The following is an 18,746-nucleotide window of genomic DNA, read 5'->3' on the forward strand; positions in this document are numbered from 1 at the left end:
TCATAATTAGATTTTGAGGTCCCGAAATCAAGCATCTGAAAGCACACAATCTTCGTGTGGCATGGGTGTTTTTTCTTCCCTCGTTATCTGGCAACTTCGACTAGCAATTGAGTTCAAATTTTCACAGGGTTGTTTTTGTATGCAAATGTCGAGATACACCAAGTGCGATCACTGGTGTCTGACAATTACCAATAGTGTCGAGTGTCTTTAAACTTTATTTTTAAAAGCAATAAATGCCAACCTCGACAATAGTATTACATTGAGGGAAAAATCACCCAGAGGACAATGTATTTACCCGCTCGATCTGCTCCCATGGCTGTGAGTTGTGCGTGGTCTTTTCGCTTCGAGGGAATAATAAACAAAATACTGTTAAGATTTCTGAATACAGATACCGGAAGGGCTTTAAAACTTCTTTCGTGGAAAAGTTGTATACTCCTGCTTTCCACAAAGACACTGAATCAGACTGACAAATGCAATCAAATAATAGCCACCCCCTAAGTAAATGGCTACAAGAAGAACACGATTGAACATGAAAATAACTTAGGAGTCCAGATTAAAGGAACACGTCGCCTTAAATCGGACGAGTTGGTCTATAAAAAGCGTTTGTAACCGTTTTTATAAAATGCATATGGTTGGAAAGATGTTATAGAAATATAATACAATGATCCACACAAGTTTACCTTGAAATTGCGTGGTTTTCATTTTACTGTGCGAACTAACACGGTCGGTCATTTATGGGAGTAAAATTTTTGACTCCCATAAATGGCCGACCGTGTAATTGACTCCCATAAATGGCCGACCGTGTTAGTCGACGAGGTAAAAGGAAAACCGTGCAATTTCGCATGTTTATGCGGATCATTGTATTCTACTTTTACAACATCTTTCTACCCATATGCATATTATGTTCAAAAAACTGTTACAAACGCTTTTCAAAGACCAACTCGTCCGATCCAAGGCAACGTGTTCCTTTAACTTTAAAAAGTCCTAATTGTAGGAATTGGTGGGGTTGAGGAAATCCACTAGACAAGGAATTTCAAAGAGATGCAGTACTTGTAATAAACCTGTTGGAGTGACACTTTGATCTACATCTCAACAAATCAAGAGTGATTGGGTGAGTAGAAGCAGACACTCTGATTACACGCTCAAACACCCTGATATGAGGAACTAGGTGGGACACACTGGTGGCACATTTACCATGAAAGTATATGTGGAAAAGACAGAGGCTGGCAACAGACATGTATGGTGGGAAAAATGTTGTAACGTTGACCCTAACACTTAATGACAGGCAAACGAGAGAATCGTGATTAACAGATGAATACAAATCGGCCTACTTACTAAATTGGCAGCGTCTTCCCTTGAAGCCACTTGGACATTTGCACTTGAATGTTTTGCCAAACACTTGGCAAGATCCCCGTTTGCAAGGGTTTTTCTCACACGGACTTCTGCAGCGGCCTGATGAATAAATCAACACAAACATTCACAACTGGTAATGGTGTCTCCTAACAACAGTTTGTTAATGTTTTAGAAAGGTCATCGGTTTAAGATTACTGAATTATTTTATTTTTTTTAAATAAGTGTCATGTACTTTATTTGTTTTATTGTGTTTTTAATTTGATTTTATTCACCACTTTTTGGATGTTAAACTATTAATGTTTGACATTTTATTGAATTTTGTTTGAAAATAACCTTAATCTTAAAAATTTTACAAGTCAAGTAATAGACCAGACGGGAAGCTGGATGGTAAAAATTTAGTAAAGTTCGTGTTGAAAAAAAAAAAATTTACAATGTCGGGATTTGAACCAACGACCTCTGGATTAACGCTAGCTCTCTGTTAATTGTGTCCTTTATGATATACTACAAAGGAGGGGGCGTCCAGGGAATAAATCTGAAAGGGGTACGAATTGTGTTTCTTGTAATAAACCAGACGGGAAGGTTTTGTATATTTAAAGTGATTTGGGGCTGCGGAACAAAGACAAATTACAAGAGGGTGGGATTTGAGCCTCAAAATCTTTCGCCAGTGTGGAAAATATCGACTCCAGTGACGATAAAGCAAGTGGTTAATCATATTCATCATTGCTTGATAACACAATGCATACTGACGAAATTCTAATTGTATAAAAGTATAATAATTTGCCAACTCCGAGATCTATACTTTCTACCCTCCAAATTTTAAAATAAAATTAACGAACACCGTTTGCCCTCAACAGTATAGCGATGCCACTAGACCTATGGTTGGTCAAAATGGTGGTCAAAATTTAACGTGTTGTTGTTGCAGTTAAAGGAACACGTTGCCTTGGATCGGTCGAGTTGGTCTTTGAAAACTGTTCTGTAACCGTTTGTTATCAAATGGATGGTTAGAAAGATGTTGTAAAAGTAGAATACAATGATCTACACAAATATGCCTCGAAACTGCGTGATGTTCTTTTAACCTCGTCGACTAACACGGACGGCCATTTATGGGAGTAAAATTTTTGACTCCCATGTATGGCGGACCATGTTAGTTCGCAACGTAAAAGGAAAACAGTGCAATTTTGAGTGATACCTGTGTGGATCATTATATTATACTTTTAAAACCTCTTTCTAACTATATGCATTTCATAACAAACGATTTCAAACGCTTTTCATAGACCAACTCGTCCGATCCAAGGCAACGTGTTCCTTTAAGCTCAGTTGGTCAATTGGGAGGTCGTTTGTTCAAAGTCTGCTCTTGTGATTTGTCTTTGTACACCCCCTCCGAAGAACATGATTGCATTAAAAATGTTCATCCTTCATAATAAAATGTGTAGATTATAATATTAAAGGAACACGTGTCCTTGGATCGGACGAGTTGGTCTATCAAAAGCATTTGTAACCGTTTATTATAAAATGCATATGGTTGGAAAGGTGTTGTAACAGTAGAATACAATGATCCTCACAAACATGCCTCGAAATTGCACGGTTTACCTTTTACCTCGTCGAATAACACACGGTCGGCCATTTATGGGAGTCAAAATTTGGACTCCCATAAATGGCCGACCGTGTTAGTTTGCAAAGGAAAAGGAAAACCACGCAATTTCGAGGAAATTATGTGGATCGTTGTATTCTACTTAAAAAAAATCCTTCCAGCCACATACATTTTATAACAAACGGTTACAAACTCTTTTTTGTTTAGACCAACTCGTCCGATCAAAGGCAGCGTGTTCCTTTAAGATTTACAATAAATCCATTCTTAATTACCTATTCTTTCGTTACTGCCTGAGCCACTCCCTGAACCACGCCCTGAGCCACTCCCTGATTTACTCTCTGATTTACTCCCAGATCGATGTCTGGATGGAAAGCAGTACAGTGTTAAAAATAAAACATTTATAACAGAGACATTAAAGAAGAAAAAACACTAAACGTTCCCGTCGAGAACCTGTACATTTTGTTAAGCCACTTTTAGTATTACACTTAAATTTCAACTGGTACAGACATTTTAGAAATTGTTGACAGTCAAAATATTTATTCATTTTGGCGAAATATTGACCACTAGGCGAACTATAGGCTGTATGTTTTCACTTTGAAAAGGGATACCTTTTGTAACCACCTGAAGGACATGCATGATGTTAAAAATGGTGATGATTTGGTTGACTAAACTAACCTTTTCGGAGAGTGATCACCACTGCCGGATCTAATGATATTGGAAGAGATACGAAATGATGGCTTTCATTGGTTTGGTTTTTAAATCAAACAAAGCAGTCCAACGACAAACTTATTTTGTTATATATTATTGACGTTTCAAATTGTAAAGGGTGAGAAAAATCAGGAAAAAAAAAAAACAATTGACATGATGTCATGGCTGACTTATTGGGTGTCTGCTTTCAATAGGACTGTCGGACAAAAAAATAAACAACATCAAAGTTCCCCAACTACTTCTATGCGAATTAGTCAGTGACCAGCTCGCCCACCCGTTATTTTCATCGGAATTGCATAACAGTTATCGTAGCTTTTTGTTAGTAATCACGACTGGTTGTAATTAACTAGGTGATTTCCATGATGCCTTCATATTGCTGTATAGGGCCAAATTTCACCGAGCTGCTAAGCAAAACAATTTGCTTAGCATGAAATTTCTCCCTTGATCAAAATAGGATTACCAACCAAATTTCTATTTGTTGCTACTGCTTGTTACTGGTATTTAGCTGTTGTTTGCTTATCCTGAAAATCACTTAGAAATTTGGTTGGTAATCCTGTTTTTATCAAGGAAGACAATTAATGTATATTTGGTTTGCGGTAACACCATGTGTGTATCTACTTGCCAGGTGGAGTTGTTCTTAGGGAACTGCCTTGCTTTATTATACTGCCGCGGCGTAGATTGCCTAAACGGAGGTTCGGGAGACTTCTCAGTTCTGAAAAAAACTGTCCTGCTATTTAACTACTACCAGGGCGGATGGTATAGAAATTAGACTGGACGATTTTTTTAGCTTATAGGATCGTAATTAACTGTACTGCCGCGGAGTCAGTTCTGAACTGGTCTCAACGTTTCGACTAGCTTGCTCTAGTCATCGTCAGGAGACCGCAAACCAAATTTACATTAATACCTCACCATGCAATGCCTCAAATCCTATAAGACAATTAATGCTGAGCAAATTTTGTGTGCTTAGCAGCTCTATCAAACTGGACCATGTACACAAGTTGATAAGCAGTGCTCTGGGTGTTGAGTTGAATCAGTTGTTTTATTGAAATAAATGTATGTATTTTATTGATGGAAACCTGTGGAATACTGTGTTTTACAGAGAGGGCGCCCTGGTATACAAAGGTTAGAGTCACCAAATAGTTATCAGTAAATTAAAAAAGAACAAGTCTACTAATTATACATTTCAGGTTTTCGGTCACCTTGAAGCATCTTGAAAGTTTCATCACATCTTGGACAAAAAAAATACAGAACTACGACAGTTTTGGTCGCATGAATGAAACCTACTTGCTATTGCCATGGGAAGATGAGCCGCTTTCTTTACTTGATGACTTGGTTGGATGTTGGGTCTTTCCTGAAAGTTTAGTGGGAACAGAATAATTCAATAATGGCGTTATAATAGATGTTAAATTTGCATCGGGGATATAGAATCTTAACTTTGGTCTTTACCCTTACACCGATGTGTGTTAGCACTGAACACTCAGCACCCCCCCCCCCCCCCCCCAGTCCTGTGAAACAAATATCACATGCATGTCACTCGGGTGGGATTCGAACCCACGACCCACTGCAATTCTAGAGCAGTGTCTTACTTACTACACTACCGAGATTGCCCGGAAGCTAGAGGCAGTTCGAATCCTATGTTTTTGGCAGCGGGTTTAACGCAACAATAATGACGTTCATATTAACTTGGAATTAAAACAAAATACTAAAATCAAAGTACAACTTGGAGTAAACACAAGCTGAACTCATGGGTGAGAACCTTCCAGTGAATGTCATATTCAGTTAATCACATGAAAGTTAATGAGAATTATTAAGCAACTGCAATACTTCTCAGGAAAATTGTGCTCAACCGTTTTATTTGATGATCTAACGAAGATGTAAGCAGCAGCAGTAATTGTTACACTGGCATATTACACCAGTGCGTAATGGTCTGCTAAAGTGTTACTTGGTGTTGATAAAACCGATTTTCCAAAGTTTAGAAGTAACAACAATCAAAAAATTAAATCATTGATACCTATTTGGCATCTAGAACCCATGTACGCTGACGGGCATCTGCATCGGTAGCTGGATCCATAACGTGAACATGCTCCCCCATGCTCGCAAGGGTTATTCGCACATGGGTCTTGAACAGGTCCTATACATTGAAGTTAATGTAAGACAAAATTAAACAGAAATATCAATCAATGTCTAAAACCATCAATTCACATCACTCACATCTTAAACGTAGGTGTATATAAGACGGTTTGATATTTACAGGCTAACCATTTTCACAGCGTCTTGCTGAGTAGCCACTTGGGCAAACACACTCATAATTTATTCCTCTATTATGGCATACACCGCCATGCTGGCATGGATGACTATCGCAAGGCTGAGGATTTGGTGCTGAAAAACACAATGTGAAGCAGGTATTATTTCTTAGCTGTGGGATTTTACATCAGCGCTACTCCTTGTTGCATCTCGCCTGGGAATGAGTCAAACCTTCTGCCAACAATTCTACTGAGAAGAGGATACCGGTGCCTAGTTTGAAAAGAGGCTTGCCGTTGATATCAGCAACTTACGATCACTGATGCAGTGATTTCAAGAACTAATTCTTGAGATGAGCAACATATGTAAGATAATGCCCTAGAGATCGCATTGATTCACTTACCTGGCACTTCCTTGCTTCCAGAACTTGATTGTCTGTTAAGAAATATAAATTTTCGGATTACTCATCCACCATTCCTCAACTACTTTCACCTTTTGATAAACAAAGCTATAATAACAAATGAAAAATACATTAAGAATATGTGACGAGATGAAAATGCTGCAAAAGTAGCTCGAAAAAAATACCATTACTCAGAAGTATGTCTAACAACAATAGTTAACCTACAGGTTTTTCTAAACCTTTTCTATCCAAGTTCGTTATTTAAATAAAACTAAGGCTTAATGTATGCTGAAAAAAACAGGTATGGCCTACATTGATTTTATTTGATGTTGTACTATAAAATGAGTCAATAAAACTAAAACAAATGAGAGCTGCTTCATCCGTTTTCACGTAATCGGTAACAATGCACACCGAAACATTGACTTTAAGTTTCAGCACACTTTGAAGAAACAAAATATTAAAGATCTACAATATTAATTTGTGGTTACATGAATGAAACTTACGAGTTGGAATGGTGAGGGTTTGTATGACCGCCGCTGCCAGAGGAAGTGGAGCCGCTTCCCGAAGACCTCGTTGTTTTTTGTTTCTTTCCTAAAGATGTAGTGGACACAGAATAAATCAATAGTGACGTTTCATAGAACTTGGATTGTTAAAACAATTAAATTGCTTAAATCCTTTAAGGTATAACTTTTATTTTTTTTATTATTTTTTTTTAATCTTTAGACATACACAATAGTTACAAGTTGTACAGGGGCTGTCAAGGTTAAAACAAAAGTATAAAACTGTCATCAAAAGATGTGTAAAACCAGACCCCTGCCAACGATAAAAATATAATTATACAATATAAAAAGGTCATTGCACTGAAACATTTAAAAATCACACAAAAGAAAACAGTAAAACACAAGCAAAACCAGACTATTGAAAACACAAAAAAACTACACCCACAACAAAACACCGCAGCGATAAGAGGAAGGGACAACAATAAAAAATAAAAATAAATGGAATGGATTAAAAACCCTAAAAAAAAACAATTAAAAATAAAATTGGCACAGAGTGCACCCTCACAGACTCATGCCAAACCCACTAGGCCCGAGGACAACGATAGCAGAAAGCCTCCCCAAACACCACCTAAAAAAAGTACAAAGACCCCTTAGACAAATTAAAGAAAACAACAATTAAAACCACTAGCACTATTAACATACTAAAAATTCCCCCCTCAGCTTCATACGAAAGGACTAGTTTGTACCCCTCCAAAAAACTTGGAACAGACACGAGCTGAATTTGGTGATACGCATTCCAGGGAACGTCATATTAAGGTAATCACATGAAATGAACGAGTTAGTAATTAAATTGTATTTTTAAAAGGCAACTATACTTCTCTGGTCAATTGTGCTCAACCTTTTTCTCATTTGGGATAAACTAAGATGTGAAAAAAGTAGTATTTGTAATAGTGGCATGTTAAACCATTGCGTAATGGTCTGTTAAAGTGGTGTATGGTTTTGATTAAAACTTATTCATAAATACCTAGGACAGTTTATCCATTCTGATTGTTCGAGAGGGCATCACGAGGGGTTGTTTGAACGGATGATATAACACCAGTAACAAGTGTTGAAACATGGGCGTGACACGCGAGCTTGCACCTGTGCTTATAAAACAGTTTCTTCATTCCTATTGGTCGAGAGCAACGGCTGGAACTGTTGTGCCACAACACGCGATACGCACGACCCGCACAGCAATCTCCTTATAAGGAGTTGTTTACCCGAGGGTCTTACCGTAGCTGGAGGGGTGTTGCGTTGACGGAAATCATTGAACATTTATAATGGTTGCATTTATTTTATTTTTTAACCAAAAAGTGTTGATGTTTTTTGACCGAAAAAGTATTTATGAACGGGAATCTAAGTGTGTTGAAGAGGTTTTCATCTAGTGGTTTAAACCCACCGAGGCCTGGTTCATGAAAATTTACCTCGACTTCGTCTCGGTAAAAATAATTATCAAGAACCAGGCCTCGGCGGGCTTAAACCACTAGTTCAAAACCTCTTCACCACACATTGATTCCTTGATTGAAATAGGAAAAACAAAACGTAGAATTGTTTTTCCATAGTTCAGAAGTAAACACTCAAACAGGCATACATCATTCATACCGAATTGGCATCTAGAACCACTGTACGCTGACGGGCAACTGCATCGGTAGCTGGATCCATAAGGTGAACATGCTCCCCCATGCTCGCAAGGGTTATTCGCACATGGGTCTTGAACAGGTCCTATACATTGTAGTTAATGTAAGACAAAATTAAACAGAAATATCAATCGATATCTAAAACCATCATTTCACATCATTCACATCTTAAGCTTAGGTGTACATAAGACGGTTTGATATTTACTTGCTCATCATTTTCACAGCGTCTTCCTGAGCAGTCACTGGGGCAATCACACTCAAATGTTTTTCCTTTATTACGGCATAAACCGCCATGCTGGCATGGATGACTATCGCAAGGCTGAGGATTTGGCGCTGAAACCACAATTTAAGTACGGAATCAAAAAGATACCGTCACAGGGGGGGGGGGGGCTAAGGGGGGGGGGGGACTTTTTATGATGTTTGTTGATTCAGGTCCTAAGTTGCGACAACAAGTGTGAAACAGGTATTCTTTCTAGCTGTGGGATTTACATCAGCGCAACTCCTTGTTGCATCTCGCCTGGGAATGAGTCAAACCCTCTGCCAACAATTCTACTGAGAAGAGGATACAGCTGCCAAGTTTGAGAAGAGGCTTGCCGTTGATATCAGCAACTTACGATCACTGATGCAGTGATTTCAAGAACTAATTCTTGAGATGAGCAACATATGTAAGATAATGTCCTAGAGATCGCATTGATTCACTTACCTGGCACTTCCTTGCTTCCAGAACTTGATTTTCTGTTAAGAAATAAAAAAAAATCGGATTACTCATCCACCATTCCTTGACTACTTTCACCTTTTGATAAACAAAGCTATAATAACAAATGAAAAAATACATTAAGAATATGTGATGAGATGAAAATGCTGCAAAAGTAGCTCGAAAAAAATACCATTACTCAGAAGTATGTCTAACAACAATAGTTAACCTACAGGTTTTTCTAAACCTTTTCTATCCAAGTTCGTTATTTAAATAAAACTAAGGCTTAATGTATGCTGAAAAAAACAGGTATGGCCTACATTGATTTTATTTGATGTTGTACTATAAAATGAGTCAATAAAACTAAAACAAATGAGAGCTGCTTCATCCGTTTTCACGTAATCGGTAACAATGCACACCGAAACATTGACTTTAAGTTTCAGCACACTTTGAAGAAACAAAATATTAAAGATCTACAATATTAATTTGTGGTTACATGAATGAAACTTACGAGTTGGAATGGTGAGGGTTTGTATGACCGCCGCTGCCAGAGGAAGTGGAGCCGCTTCCCGAAGACCTCGTTGTTTTTTGTTTCTTTCCTAAAGATGTAGTGGACACAGAATAAATCAATAGTGACGTTTCATAGAACTTGGATTGTTAAAACAATTAAATTGCTTAAATCCTTTAAGGTATAACTTTTATTTTTTTTATTATTTTTTTTTAATCTTTAGACATACACAATAGTTACAAGTTGTACAGGGGCTGTCAAGGTTAAAACAAAAGTATAAAACTGTCATCAAAAGATGTGTAAAACCAGACCCCTGCCAACGATAAAAATATAATTATACAATATAAAAAGGTCATTGCACTGAAACATTTAAAAATCACACAAAAGAAAACATTAAAACACAAGCAAAACCAGACTATTGAAAACACAAAAAAACTACACCCACAACAAAACACCGCAGCGATAAGAGGAAGGGACAACAATAAAAAATAAAAATAAATGGAATGGATTAAAAACCCTAAAAAAAAACAATTAAAAATAAAATTGGCACAGAGTGCACCCTCACAGACTCATGCCAAACCCACTAGGCCCGAGGACAACGATAGCAGAAAGCCTCCCCAAACACCACCTAAAAAAAGTACAAAGACCCCTTAGACAAATTAAAGAAAACAACAATTAAAACCACTAGCACTATTAACATACTAAAAATTCCCCCCTCAGCTTCATACGAAAGGACTAGTTTGTACCCCTCCAAAAAACTTGGAACAGACACGAGCTGAATTTGGTGATACGCATTCCAGGGAACGTCATATTAAGGTAATCACATGAAATGCACGAGTTAGTAATTAAATTGTATTTTTAAAAGGCAACTATACTTCTCTGGTCAATTGTGCTCAACCTTTTTCTCATTTGGGATAAACTAAGATGTGAAAAAAGTAGTATTTGTAATAGTGGCATGTTAAACCATTGCGTAATGGTCTGTTAAAGTGGTGTATGGTTTTGATTAAAACTTATTCATAAATACCTAGGACAGTTTATCCATTCTGATTGTTCGAGAGGGCATCACGAGGGGTTGTTTGAACGGATGATATAACACCAGTAACAAGTGTTGAAACATGGGCGTGACACGCGAGCTTGCACCTGTGCTTATAAAACAGTTTCTTCATTCCTATTGGTCGAGAGCAACGGCTGGAACTGTTGTGCCACAACACGCGATACGCACGACCCGCACAGCAATCTCCTTATAAGGAGTTGTTTACCCGAGGGTCTTACCGTAGCTGGAGGGGTGTTGCGTTGACGGAAATCATTGAACATTTATAATGGTTGCATTTATTTTATTTTTTAACCAAAAAGTGTTGATGTTTTTTGACCGAAAAAGTATTTATGAACGGGAATCTAAGTGTGTTGAAGAGGTTTTCATCTAGTGGTTTAAACCCACCGAGGCCTGGTTCATGAAAATTTACCTCGACTTCGTCTCGGTAAAAATAATTATCAAGAACCAGGCCTCGGCGGGCTTAAACCACTAGTTCAAAACCTCTTCACCACACATTGATTCCTTGATTGAAATAGGAAAAACAAAACGTAGAATTGTTTTTCCATAGTTCAGAAGTAAACACTCAAACAGGCATACATCATTCATACCGAATTGGCATCTAGAACCACTGTACGCTGACGGGCAACTGCATCGGTAGCTGGATCCATAAGGTGAACATGCTCCCCCATGCTCGCAAGGGTTATTCGCACATGGGTCTTGAACAGGTCCTATACATTGTAGTTAATGTAAGACAAAATTAAACAGAAATATCAATCGATATCTAAAACCATCATTTCACATCATTCACATCTTAAGCTTAGGTGTACATAAGACGGTTTGATATTTACTTGCTCATCATTTTCACAGCGTCTTCCTGAGCAGTCACTGGGGCAATCACACTCAAATGTTTTTCCTTTATTACGGCATAAACCGCCATGCTGGCATGGATGACTATCGCAAGGCTGAGGATTTGGCGCTGAAACCACAATTTAAGTACGGAATCAAAAAGATACCGTCACAGGGGGGGGGGGGCTAAGGGGGGGGGACTTTTTATGATGTTTGTTGATTCAGGTCCTAAGTTGCGACAACAAGTGTGAAACAGGTATTCTTTCTAGCTGTGGGATTTACATCAGCGCAACTCCTTGTTGCATCTCGCCTGGGAATGAGTCAAACCCTCTGCCAACAATTCTACTGAGAAGAGGATACAGCTGCCAAGTTTGAGAAGAGGCTTGCCGTTGATTTCAGCAACTTACGATCACTGATGCAGTGATTTCAAGAACTAATTCTTGAGATGAGCAACATATGTAAGATAATGTCCTAGAGATCGCATTGATTCACTTACCTGGCACTTCCTTGCTTCCAGAACTTGATTTTCTGTTAAGAAATAAAAAAAAATCGGATTACTCATCCACCATTCCTTGACTACTTTCACCTTTTGATAAACAAAGCTATAATAACAAATGAAAAAATACATTAAGAATATGTGATGAGATGAAAATGCTGCAAAAGTAGCTCGAAAAAAATACCATTACTCAGAAGTATGTCTAACAACAATAGTTAACCTACAGGTTTTTCTAAACCTTTTCTATCCAAGTTCGTTATTTAAATAAAACTAAGGCTTAATGTATGCTGAAAAAACCAGGTATGGCCTACATTGATTTTATTTGATGTTGTACTATAAAATGAGTCAATAAAACTAAAACAAATGAGAGCTGCTTCATCCGTTTTCACGTAATCGGTAACAATGCACACCGAAACATTGACTTTAAGTTTCAGCACACTTTGAAGAAACAAAATATTAAAGATCTACAATATTAATTTGTGGTTACATGAATGAAACTTACGAGTTGGAATGGTGAGGGTTTGTATGACCGCCGCTGCCAGAGGAAGTGGAGCCGCTTCCCGAAGACCTCGTTGTTTTTTGTTTCTTTCCTAAAGATGTAGTGGACACAGAATAAATCAATAGTGACGTTTCATAGAACTTGGATTGTTAAAACAATTAAATTGCTTAAATCCTTTAAGGTATAACTTTTATTTTTTTTATTATTTTTTTTTAATCTTTAGACATACACAATAGTTACAAGTTGTACAGGGGCTGTCAAGGTTAAAACAAAAGTATAAAACTGTCATCAAAAGATGTGTAAAACCAGACCCCTGCCAACGATAAAAATATAATTATACAATATAAAAAGGTCATTGCACTGAAACATTTAAAAATCACACAAAAGAAAACATTAAAACACAAGCAAAACCAGACTATTGAAAACACAAAAAAACTACACCCACAACAAAACACCGCAGCGATAAGAGGAAGGGACAACAATAAAAAATAAAAATAAATGGAATGGATTAAAAACCCTAAAAAAAAACAATTAAAAATAAAATTGGCACAGAGTGCACCCTCACAGACTCATGCCAAACCCACTAGGCCCGAGGACAACGATAGCAGAAAGCCTCCCCAAACACCACCTAAAAAAAGTACAAAGACCCCTTAGACAAATTAAAGAAAACAACAATTAAAACCACTAGCACTATTAACATACTAAAAATTCCCCCCTCAGCTTCATACGAAAGGACTAGTTTGTACCCCTCCAAAAAACTTGGAACAGACACGAGCTGAATTTGGTGATACGCATTCCAGGGAACGTCATATTAAGGTAATCACATGAAATGAACGAGTTAGTAATTAAATTGTATTTTTAAAAGGCAACTATACTTCTCTGGTCAATTGTGCTCAACCTTTTTCTCATTTGGGATAAACTAAGATGTGAAAAAAAGTAGTATTTGTAATAGTGGCATGTTAAACCATTGCGTAATGGTCTGTTAAAGTGGTGTATGGTTTTGATTAAAACTTATTCATAAATACCTAGGACAGTTTATCCATTCTGATTGTTCGAGAGGGCATCACGAGGGGTTGTTTGAACGGATGATATAACACCAGTAACAAGTGTTGAAACATGGGCGTGACACGCGAGCTTGCACCTGTGCTTATAAAACAGTTTCTTCATTCCTATTGGTCGAGAGCAACGGCTGGAACTGTTGTGCCACAACACGCGATACGCACGACCCGCACAGCAATCTCCTTATAAGGAGTTGTTTACCCGAGGGTCTTACCGTAGCTGGAGGGGTGTTGCGTTGACGGAAATCATTGAACATTTATAATGGTTGCATTTATTTTATTTTTTAACCAAAAAGTGTTGATGTTTTTTGACCGAAAAAGTATTTATGAACGGGAATCTAAGTGTGTTGAAGAGGTTTTCATCTAGTGGTTTAAACCCACCGAGGCCTGGTTCATGAAAATTTACCTCGACTTCGTCTCGGTAAAAATAATTATCAAGAACCAGGCCTCGGCGGGCTTAAACCACTAGTTCAAAACCTCTTCACCACACATTGATTCCTTGATTGAAATAGGAAAAACAAAACGTAGAATTGTTTTTCCATAGTTCAGAAGTAAACACTCAAACAGGCATACATCATTCATACCGAATTGGCATCTAGAACCCATGTACGCTGACGGGCAACTGCATCGGTAGCTGGATCCATAAGGTGAACATGCTCCCCCATGCTCGCAAGGGTTATTCGCACATGGGTCTTGAACAGGTCCTATACATTGTAGTTAATGTAAGACAAAATTAAACAGAAATATCAATCGATATCTAAAACCATCATTTCTCATCATTCACATCTTAAGCTTAGGTGTACATAAGACGGTTTGATATTTACTTGCTCATCATTTTCACAGCGTCTTCCTGAGCAGTCACTGGGGCAATCACACTCAAATGTTTTTCCTTTATTACGGCATAAACCGCCATGCTGGCATGGATGACTATCGCAAGGCTGAGGATTTGGCGCTGAAACCACAATTTAAGTACGGAATCAAAAAGATACCGTCACAGGGGGGGGGGGCTAAGGGGGGGGGGACTTTTTATGATTTTTGTTGATTCAGGTCCTAAGATGCGACAACAAGTGTGAAACAGGTATTCTTTCTAGCTGTGGGATTTACATCAGCGCAACTCCTTGTTGCATCACGCCTGGGAATTAGTCAAACCCTCTGCCAACAATTCTACTGAGAAGAGGATACAGCTGCCAAGTTTGAGAAGAGGCTTGCCGTTGATATCAGCAACTTACGATCACTGATGCAGTGATTTCAAGAACTTATTCTTGAGATGACCAACATATGTAAGATAATGCCCTAGAGATCGCAATGATTCACTTACCTGGCACTTCCTTGCTTCCAGAACTTGATTTTCTGTTAAGAAATATACATTTTCGGATTACTCATCTACCATTCGTTAATTACCTATACCTTTTGAAAGACACAGATATTATAACAAATGAAAATGACATTTAACGTTTATGTAATCAGATGAACATTGTGCAAAATTAGCCCGAGAAACAATAGTACTTAGAAAAACGTCTTACAAAAATAGTTTACTTGCAGACTTTTCTTAACCTTTTCTATCCCAGTTCGTTGTTTTAATTAAACTTAAGCTTTAAGGACTGCTGAGAAAAACAGATATATGGTCTGCTGAGAAAAACAGATATGGTTTACATTTGATGTTTGTTTATGTTGTACTCTAAGTTGAATCAATAAAACTAAAACAGAGGAGAGCTGCTTCATACGTTTTCACGTAATTGATCACAATACACGCCGAAACAACATAGTTGGCTTTAAGTTGCAGCACATTTATAATAAAACAATTATAAAGATCTAGAATATTTGTGATTGCATGAATGAAACTTACGAGTTGGAATGGTGAGGGTTTGTATGACCGCCGCTGCCTGAGGAAGTTGAGCCGCTTCCTGAAGACCTGGTTGTTTTTTGTTTCTTTCCTAAAGATGTAGTGGAAACAGAATAATTCAATAATGACGTTTATACAACTTTGTTTTTTAAAACAATAAAATTGCTTGAATCCTTTAAGGTATAACTTTTTTTTTTTTTTTTTTTTTTTCCTTTTAATCTTTAGACATACACAATAGTTACAAGTTGTACAGGGGCTGTCAAGGTTAAAACAAAAAGTATAAAACTGTAAGGTACAACTCGGAATAGACACAAGCTGAATTTGGTGATACAAAGTCCAGGGATGTCATATTAAGGTAATCACATAAAAGTTAACTAGTTAGAAATTAAATATTATCTTTAAAAAGCAACAATACTTCTCTGTTAAATAATATTGTGTTCAACCTTTTTCTTTGGACATGAAAAACAGATGATGGTAAAGGAAGCAGTATACTGTAACAGTGGCATGATACTTCAGAGTAAATTGGTCTGTTACAAGTGCTGTTTGGTTTTGATAAAACTTATTGACAAATGCGATATAAAACATAGAGTTGTTTTTTTTCCATAGTTCAGAAGTAACTACACTCTAACAGGTATACATCATTAATACCTAATTGGCATCTAGAACCCATGTACGCTGACGGGCAACTACATCGGTAGCTGGATCCATAAGGTGAACATGCTCCCCCATGCTCGCAAGGGTTATTTGCACATGGGTCTCGAACCAATCCTATTTGTAGTAAATGTAAGACAAAATAAAACAGACATGTCAATCAATATATAAAACCATCAATTCACGTCACTCACATCTTAAACTTAGGTGTATATATGACGGTTTGATATTTACATGCTTACCATTTTCACAGCGTCTTCCTGAGCAGCCACTGGGGCAAACACACTCAAATAATTTTCCTTTATTTTGGCATACACCGCCATGTTGACAGGGATGACTATCGCAAGGCTGAGGATAAGGTGCTGAAAAACACACAATTAAAAATACTAATTAACAAAAGCTATCCTCAAAACAATACAAAAAGAGAGTGTTATTCGTAATTTAAAGAATAGTGCCTGTTTATTCTTGTATAAAGGTGAGTTAACAAGTGTTAGAACTACACTGATTGTTTTTACAAAAATTAGTTAAAAATAACTGGTTTCCGATAGGGCTCTGCATAATTTCATTGTTAAGAACAAACACATTATTTTATATTAGATTCAGTAGGCTTTTGGGCAAATGTTAGGCAAATGCAATGAATAAATAATTTCAGAATTTCTTAGCTTCCAATGATTTATCAAAGTGTAATGAATAAATTGCATATTTTTGGTAACATTTTTGATTAACAAACATCAAGATAAAAACTGGATTACAAACGACCACAAATCAAACGAAAACCATCTAAAACATTCCCAAATCTGGTTTTATTTCACTTAAACGTTCAAAACAGTGACCTCATGTTGACCTTTACTTCCGCTTCAACCGGAAGTATTACCACATTTCAAGACCTACACCACGATTTTTAAACCTCCTTGGGCATCAGCCTTCAATATCAGTGTCCCAATGCTGACATTTAGCTTCCGGCTCAACCGGAGGTGGGACCATATCTAAGAGAGTACATAGCCGATTTTCAAACGTTTGGCATTTGAGTTTAGCTGTGGTTAACGTGGCGCCATGTTGACCTTTACTTTCGGAAGTGGGACCATAATCTGAAGAGCTACAGAACTGAATTTGATTTATTTTTTAGTCAAAGACTGCCTGGGCATTGAATATCAGCATTGGGTAACCCCGTGACCCCATGATGACCTTTACTTCTGGGTCAACCGGAAGTGGGGTCATAATTTACGAACAACACACCGATTTCTAAGGTCCTTTCAATAATTATAAACCCCTGAGCATTAAAGGTTAGAAAAGGGTCAGAATTACCCCATGTTGACCGTTATGTTTGTTTCCAAATTGCATACAGAATTAATATCAGAAAGAAGACCAAGATCAATTTTGTTAGGCACACGTGTTAATGGAAAAAAGCTTGTCCAAGATCAAGAGTCTTCTATCTTGAAATAAGACCAACTAAGCTTCGAAGCACGAATAATTCAAGCAAAACGACACGGATATGTCTAGTAGTTAATTATGTGGGATTAGGATAAGTTGTGTTTTACCGTGATGGTCGTGAGAGCCTCCTTTTGAAGAACTCCTGAAACAAAAACAATACAAATCATTTATCAACTTCAGGGAGGCAGTACACGTTTTAAATAGGTTACATTAGCCACAAACAAATCAGATTGTTCCAAAGATTTTGAGCAGCTGCATTACAACCTTTGACGAAGAGTTTCTTGTTTGTGGTGTTGTGGGAATCCTTGTATCTGAGCTGGAAAGGGTTTTGCGATTTGGCTGGTAACGTGTAATGAATTCATTCAGAGAAAGGGGGGAGCAGTTTCGATCAGTTTAGACAGCTTTGGATTCGGATGAATGTAGCCTTTAATTAATCCAGGCGCACGCGGCGACGGCACCCACAGATATCACGGACGAAAAAAGACCAGTGCGAGCGGCGAAACCGCAAAGTGCCGCCCTTTAGCAACTCGTTTATCTACTTTTTAGTGCTCCATTAATGTGTGTGTGGGCCATGGGGCGTTCACGCAGCTTGTAATCTATGGTATTGCGCCTTCTTATTGGCCAACAACTCATCACGCTCATGCATTATGCATTACATTTCTCGCACCTCAAAAGAAAGGCCACAAAACGCTCGCTCTGGTCTTTTTTCGTGTGTGATATCTGGGGTTGTACTTTACATGTACACCTTGACTAAAAAGCCAGGGTGAACGCGGACCTCATTCACGTCGATCGCGGTTGTGGTTTTTCGCAGTGACCGTCAAACCATTGCTTTGGGGTCCTCGACGCAGAGCCCATTTTAAATCACGATGGTTTCTTTACACGGGACAACATGTCACAGTGAAGTTTCAACGGACGGAAATTGGGATAACATGGCTCAACTTAATCATTCAACTGCAATAAATATTATTTATAAATGAAAATAAATATTGCGCAATAAAGTACTGACTTTCGCAATCAACAGTGAATGCGTAAGTTGCGCCATTCTTTTGTTCCTTAACTTTTAGACTTGGGCGACTTTGAGACGTGGCGTAACTTTCGTTAAATCGCCGAACTTGACCGAAAATGTGTGGCGGCGCTGCCACTTAAGCCATGAACGTTGCGCAAGTGGACTTAAGCTCGGTTCATACTTCATGCGAATGCGAATGCGAAGCGAATGTT

General features: G+C 37.8%; 1 protein-coding gene across 1 annotated transcript in view; it reads right to left on the bottom strand.

Moving 5' to 3' along the window:
* The window catches only part of LOC139940089 (uncharacterized), a 35,750-nt gene that overhangs the window by 13,936 nt on the left and 3,068 nt on the right, over positions 1–18,746 (bottom strand). Inside the window, exons 4-23 of the mRNA XM_071936328.1 lie at positions 17,636–17,670; positions 16,340–16,459; positions 16,095–16,214; positions 15,450–15,537; positions 14,922–14,953; positions 14,188–14,307; positions 12,549–12,636; positions 12,047–12,078; positions 11,313–11,432; positions 9,675–9,762; positions 9,173–9,204; positions 8,435–8,554; positions 6,797–6,884; positions 6,297–6,328; positions 5,664–5,783; positions 4,937–5,003; positions 3,620–3,649; positions 3,217–3,305; positions 1,336–1,452; positions 296–341 (exon numbers count right to left, since the gene is read on the bottom strand). Of these exons, the coding sequence (XP_071792429.1) occupies positions 296–341; positions 1,336–1,452; positions 3,217–3,305; positions 3,620–3,649; positions 4,937–5,003; positions 5,664–5,783; positions 6,297–6,328; positions 6,797–6,884; positions 8,435–8,554; positions 9,173–9,204; positions 9,675–9,762; positions 11,313–11,432; positions 12,047–12,078; positions 12,549–12,636; positions 14,188–14,307; positions 14,922–14,953; positions 15,450–15,537; positions 16,095–16,214; positions 16,340–16,459; positions 17,636–17,670 (1,584 nt within the window). The remainder of the gene's footprint in view (positions 1–295; positions 342–1,335; positions 1,453–3,216; positions 3,306–3,619; positions 3,650–4,936; positions 5,004–5,663; positions 5,784–6,296; positions 6,329–6,796; positions 6,885–8,434; positions 8,555–9,172; positions 9,205–9,674; positions 9,763–11,312; positions 11,433–12,046; positions 12,079–12,548; positions 12,637–14,187; positions 14,308–14,921; positions 14,954–15,449; positions 15,538–16,094; positions 16,215–16,339; positions 16,460–17,635; positions 17,671–18,746) is intronic.

Source organism: Asterias amurensis, chromosome 7 (genome assembly GCF_032118995.1).
Source record: "Asterias amurensis chromosome 7, ASM3211899v1".
In the NCBI taxonomy this organism is placed as follows: Eukaryota; Metazoa; Echinodermata; class Asteroidea; order Forcipulatida; family Asteriidae; genus Asterias; species Asterias amurensis.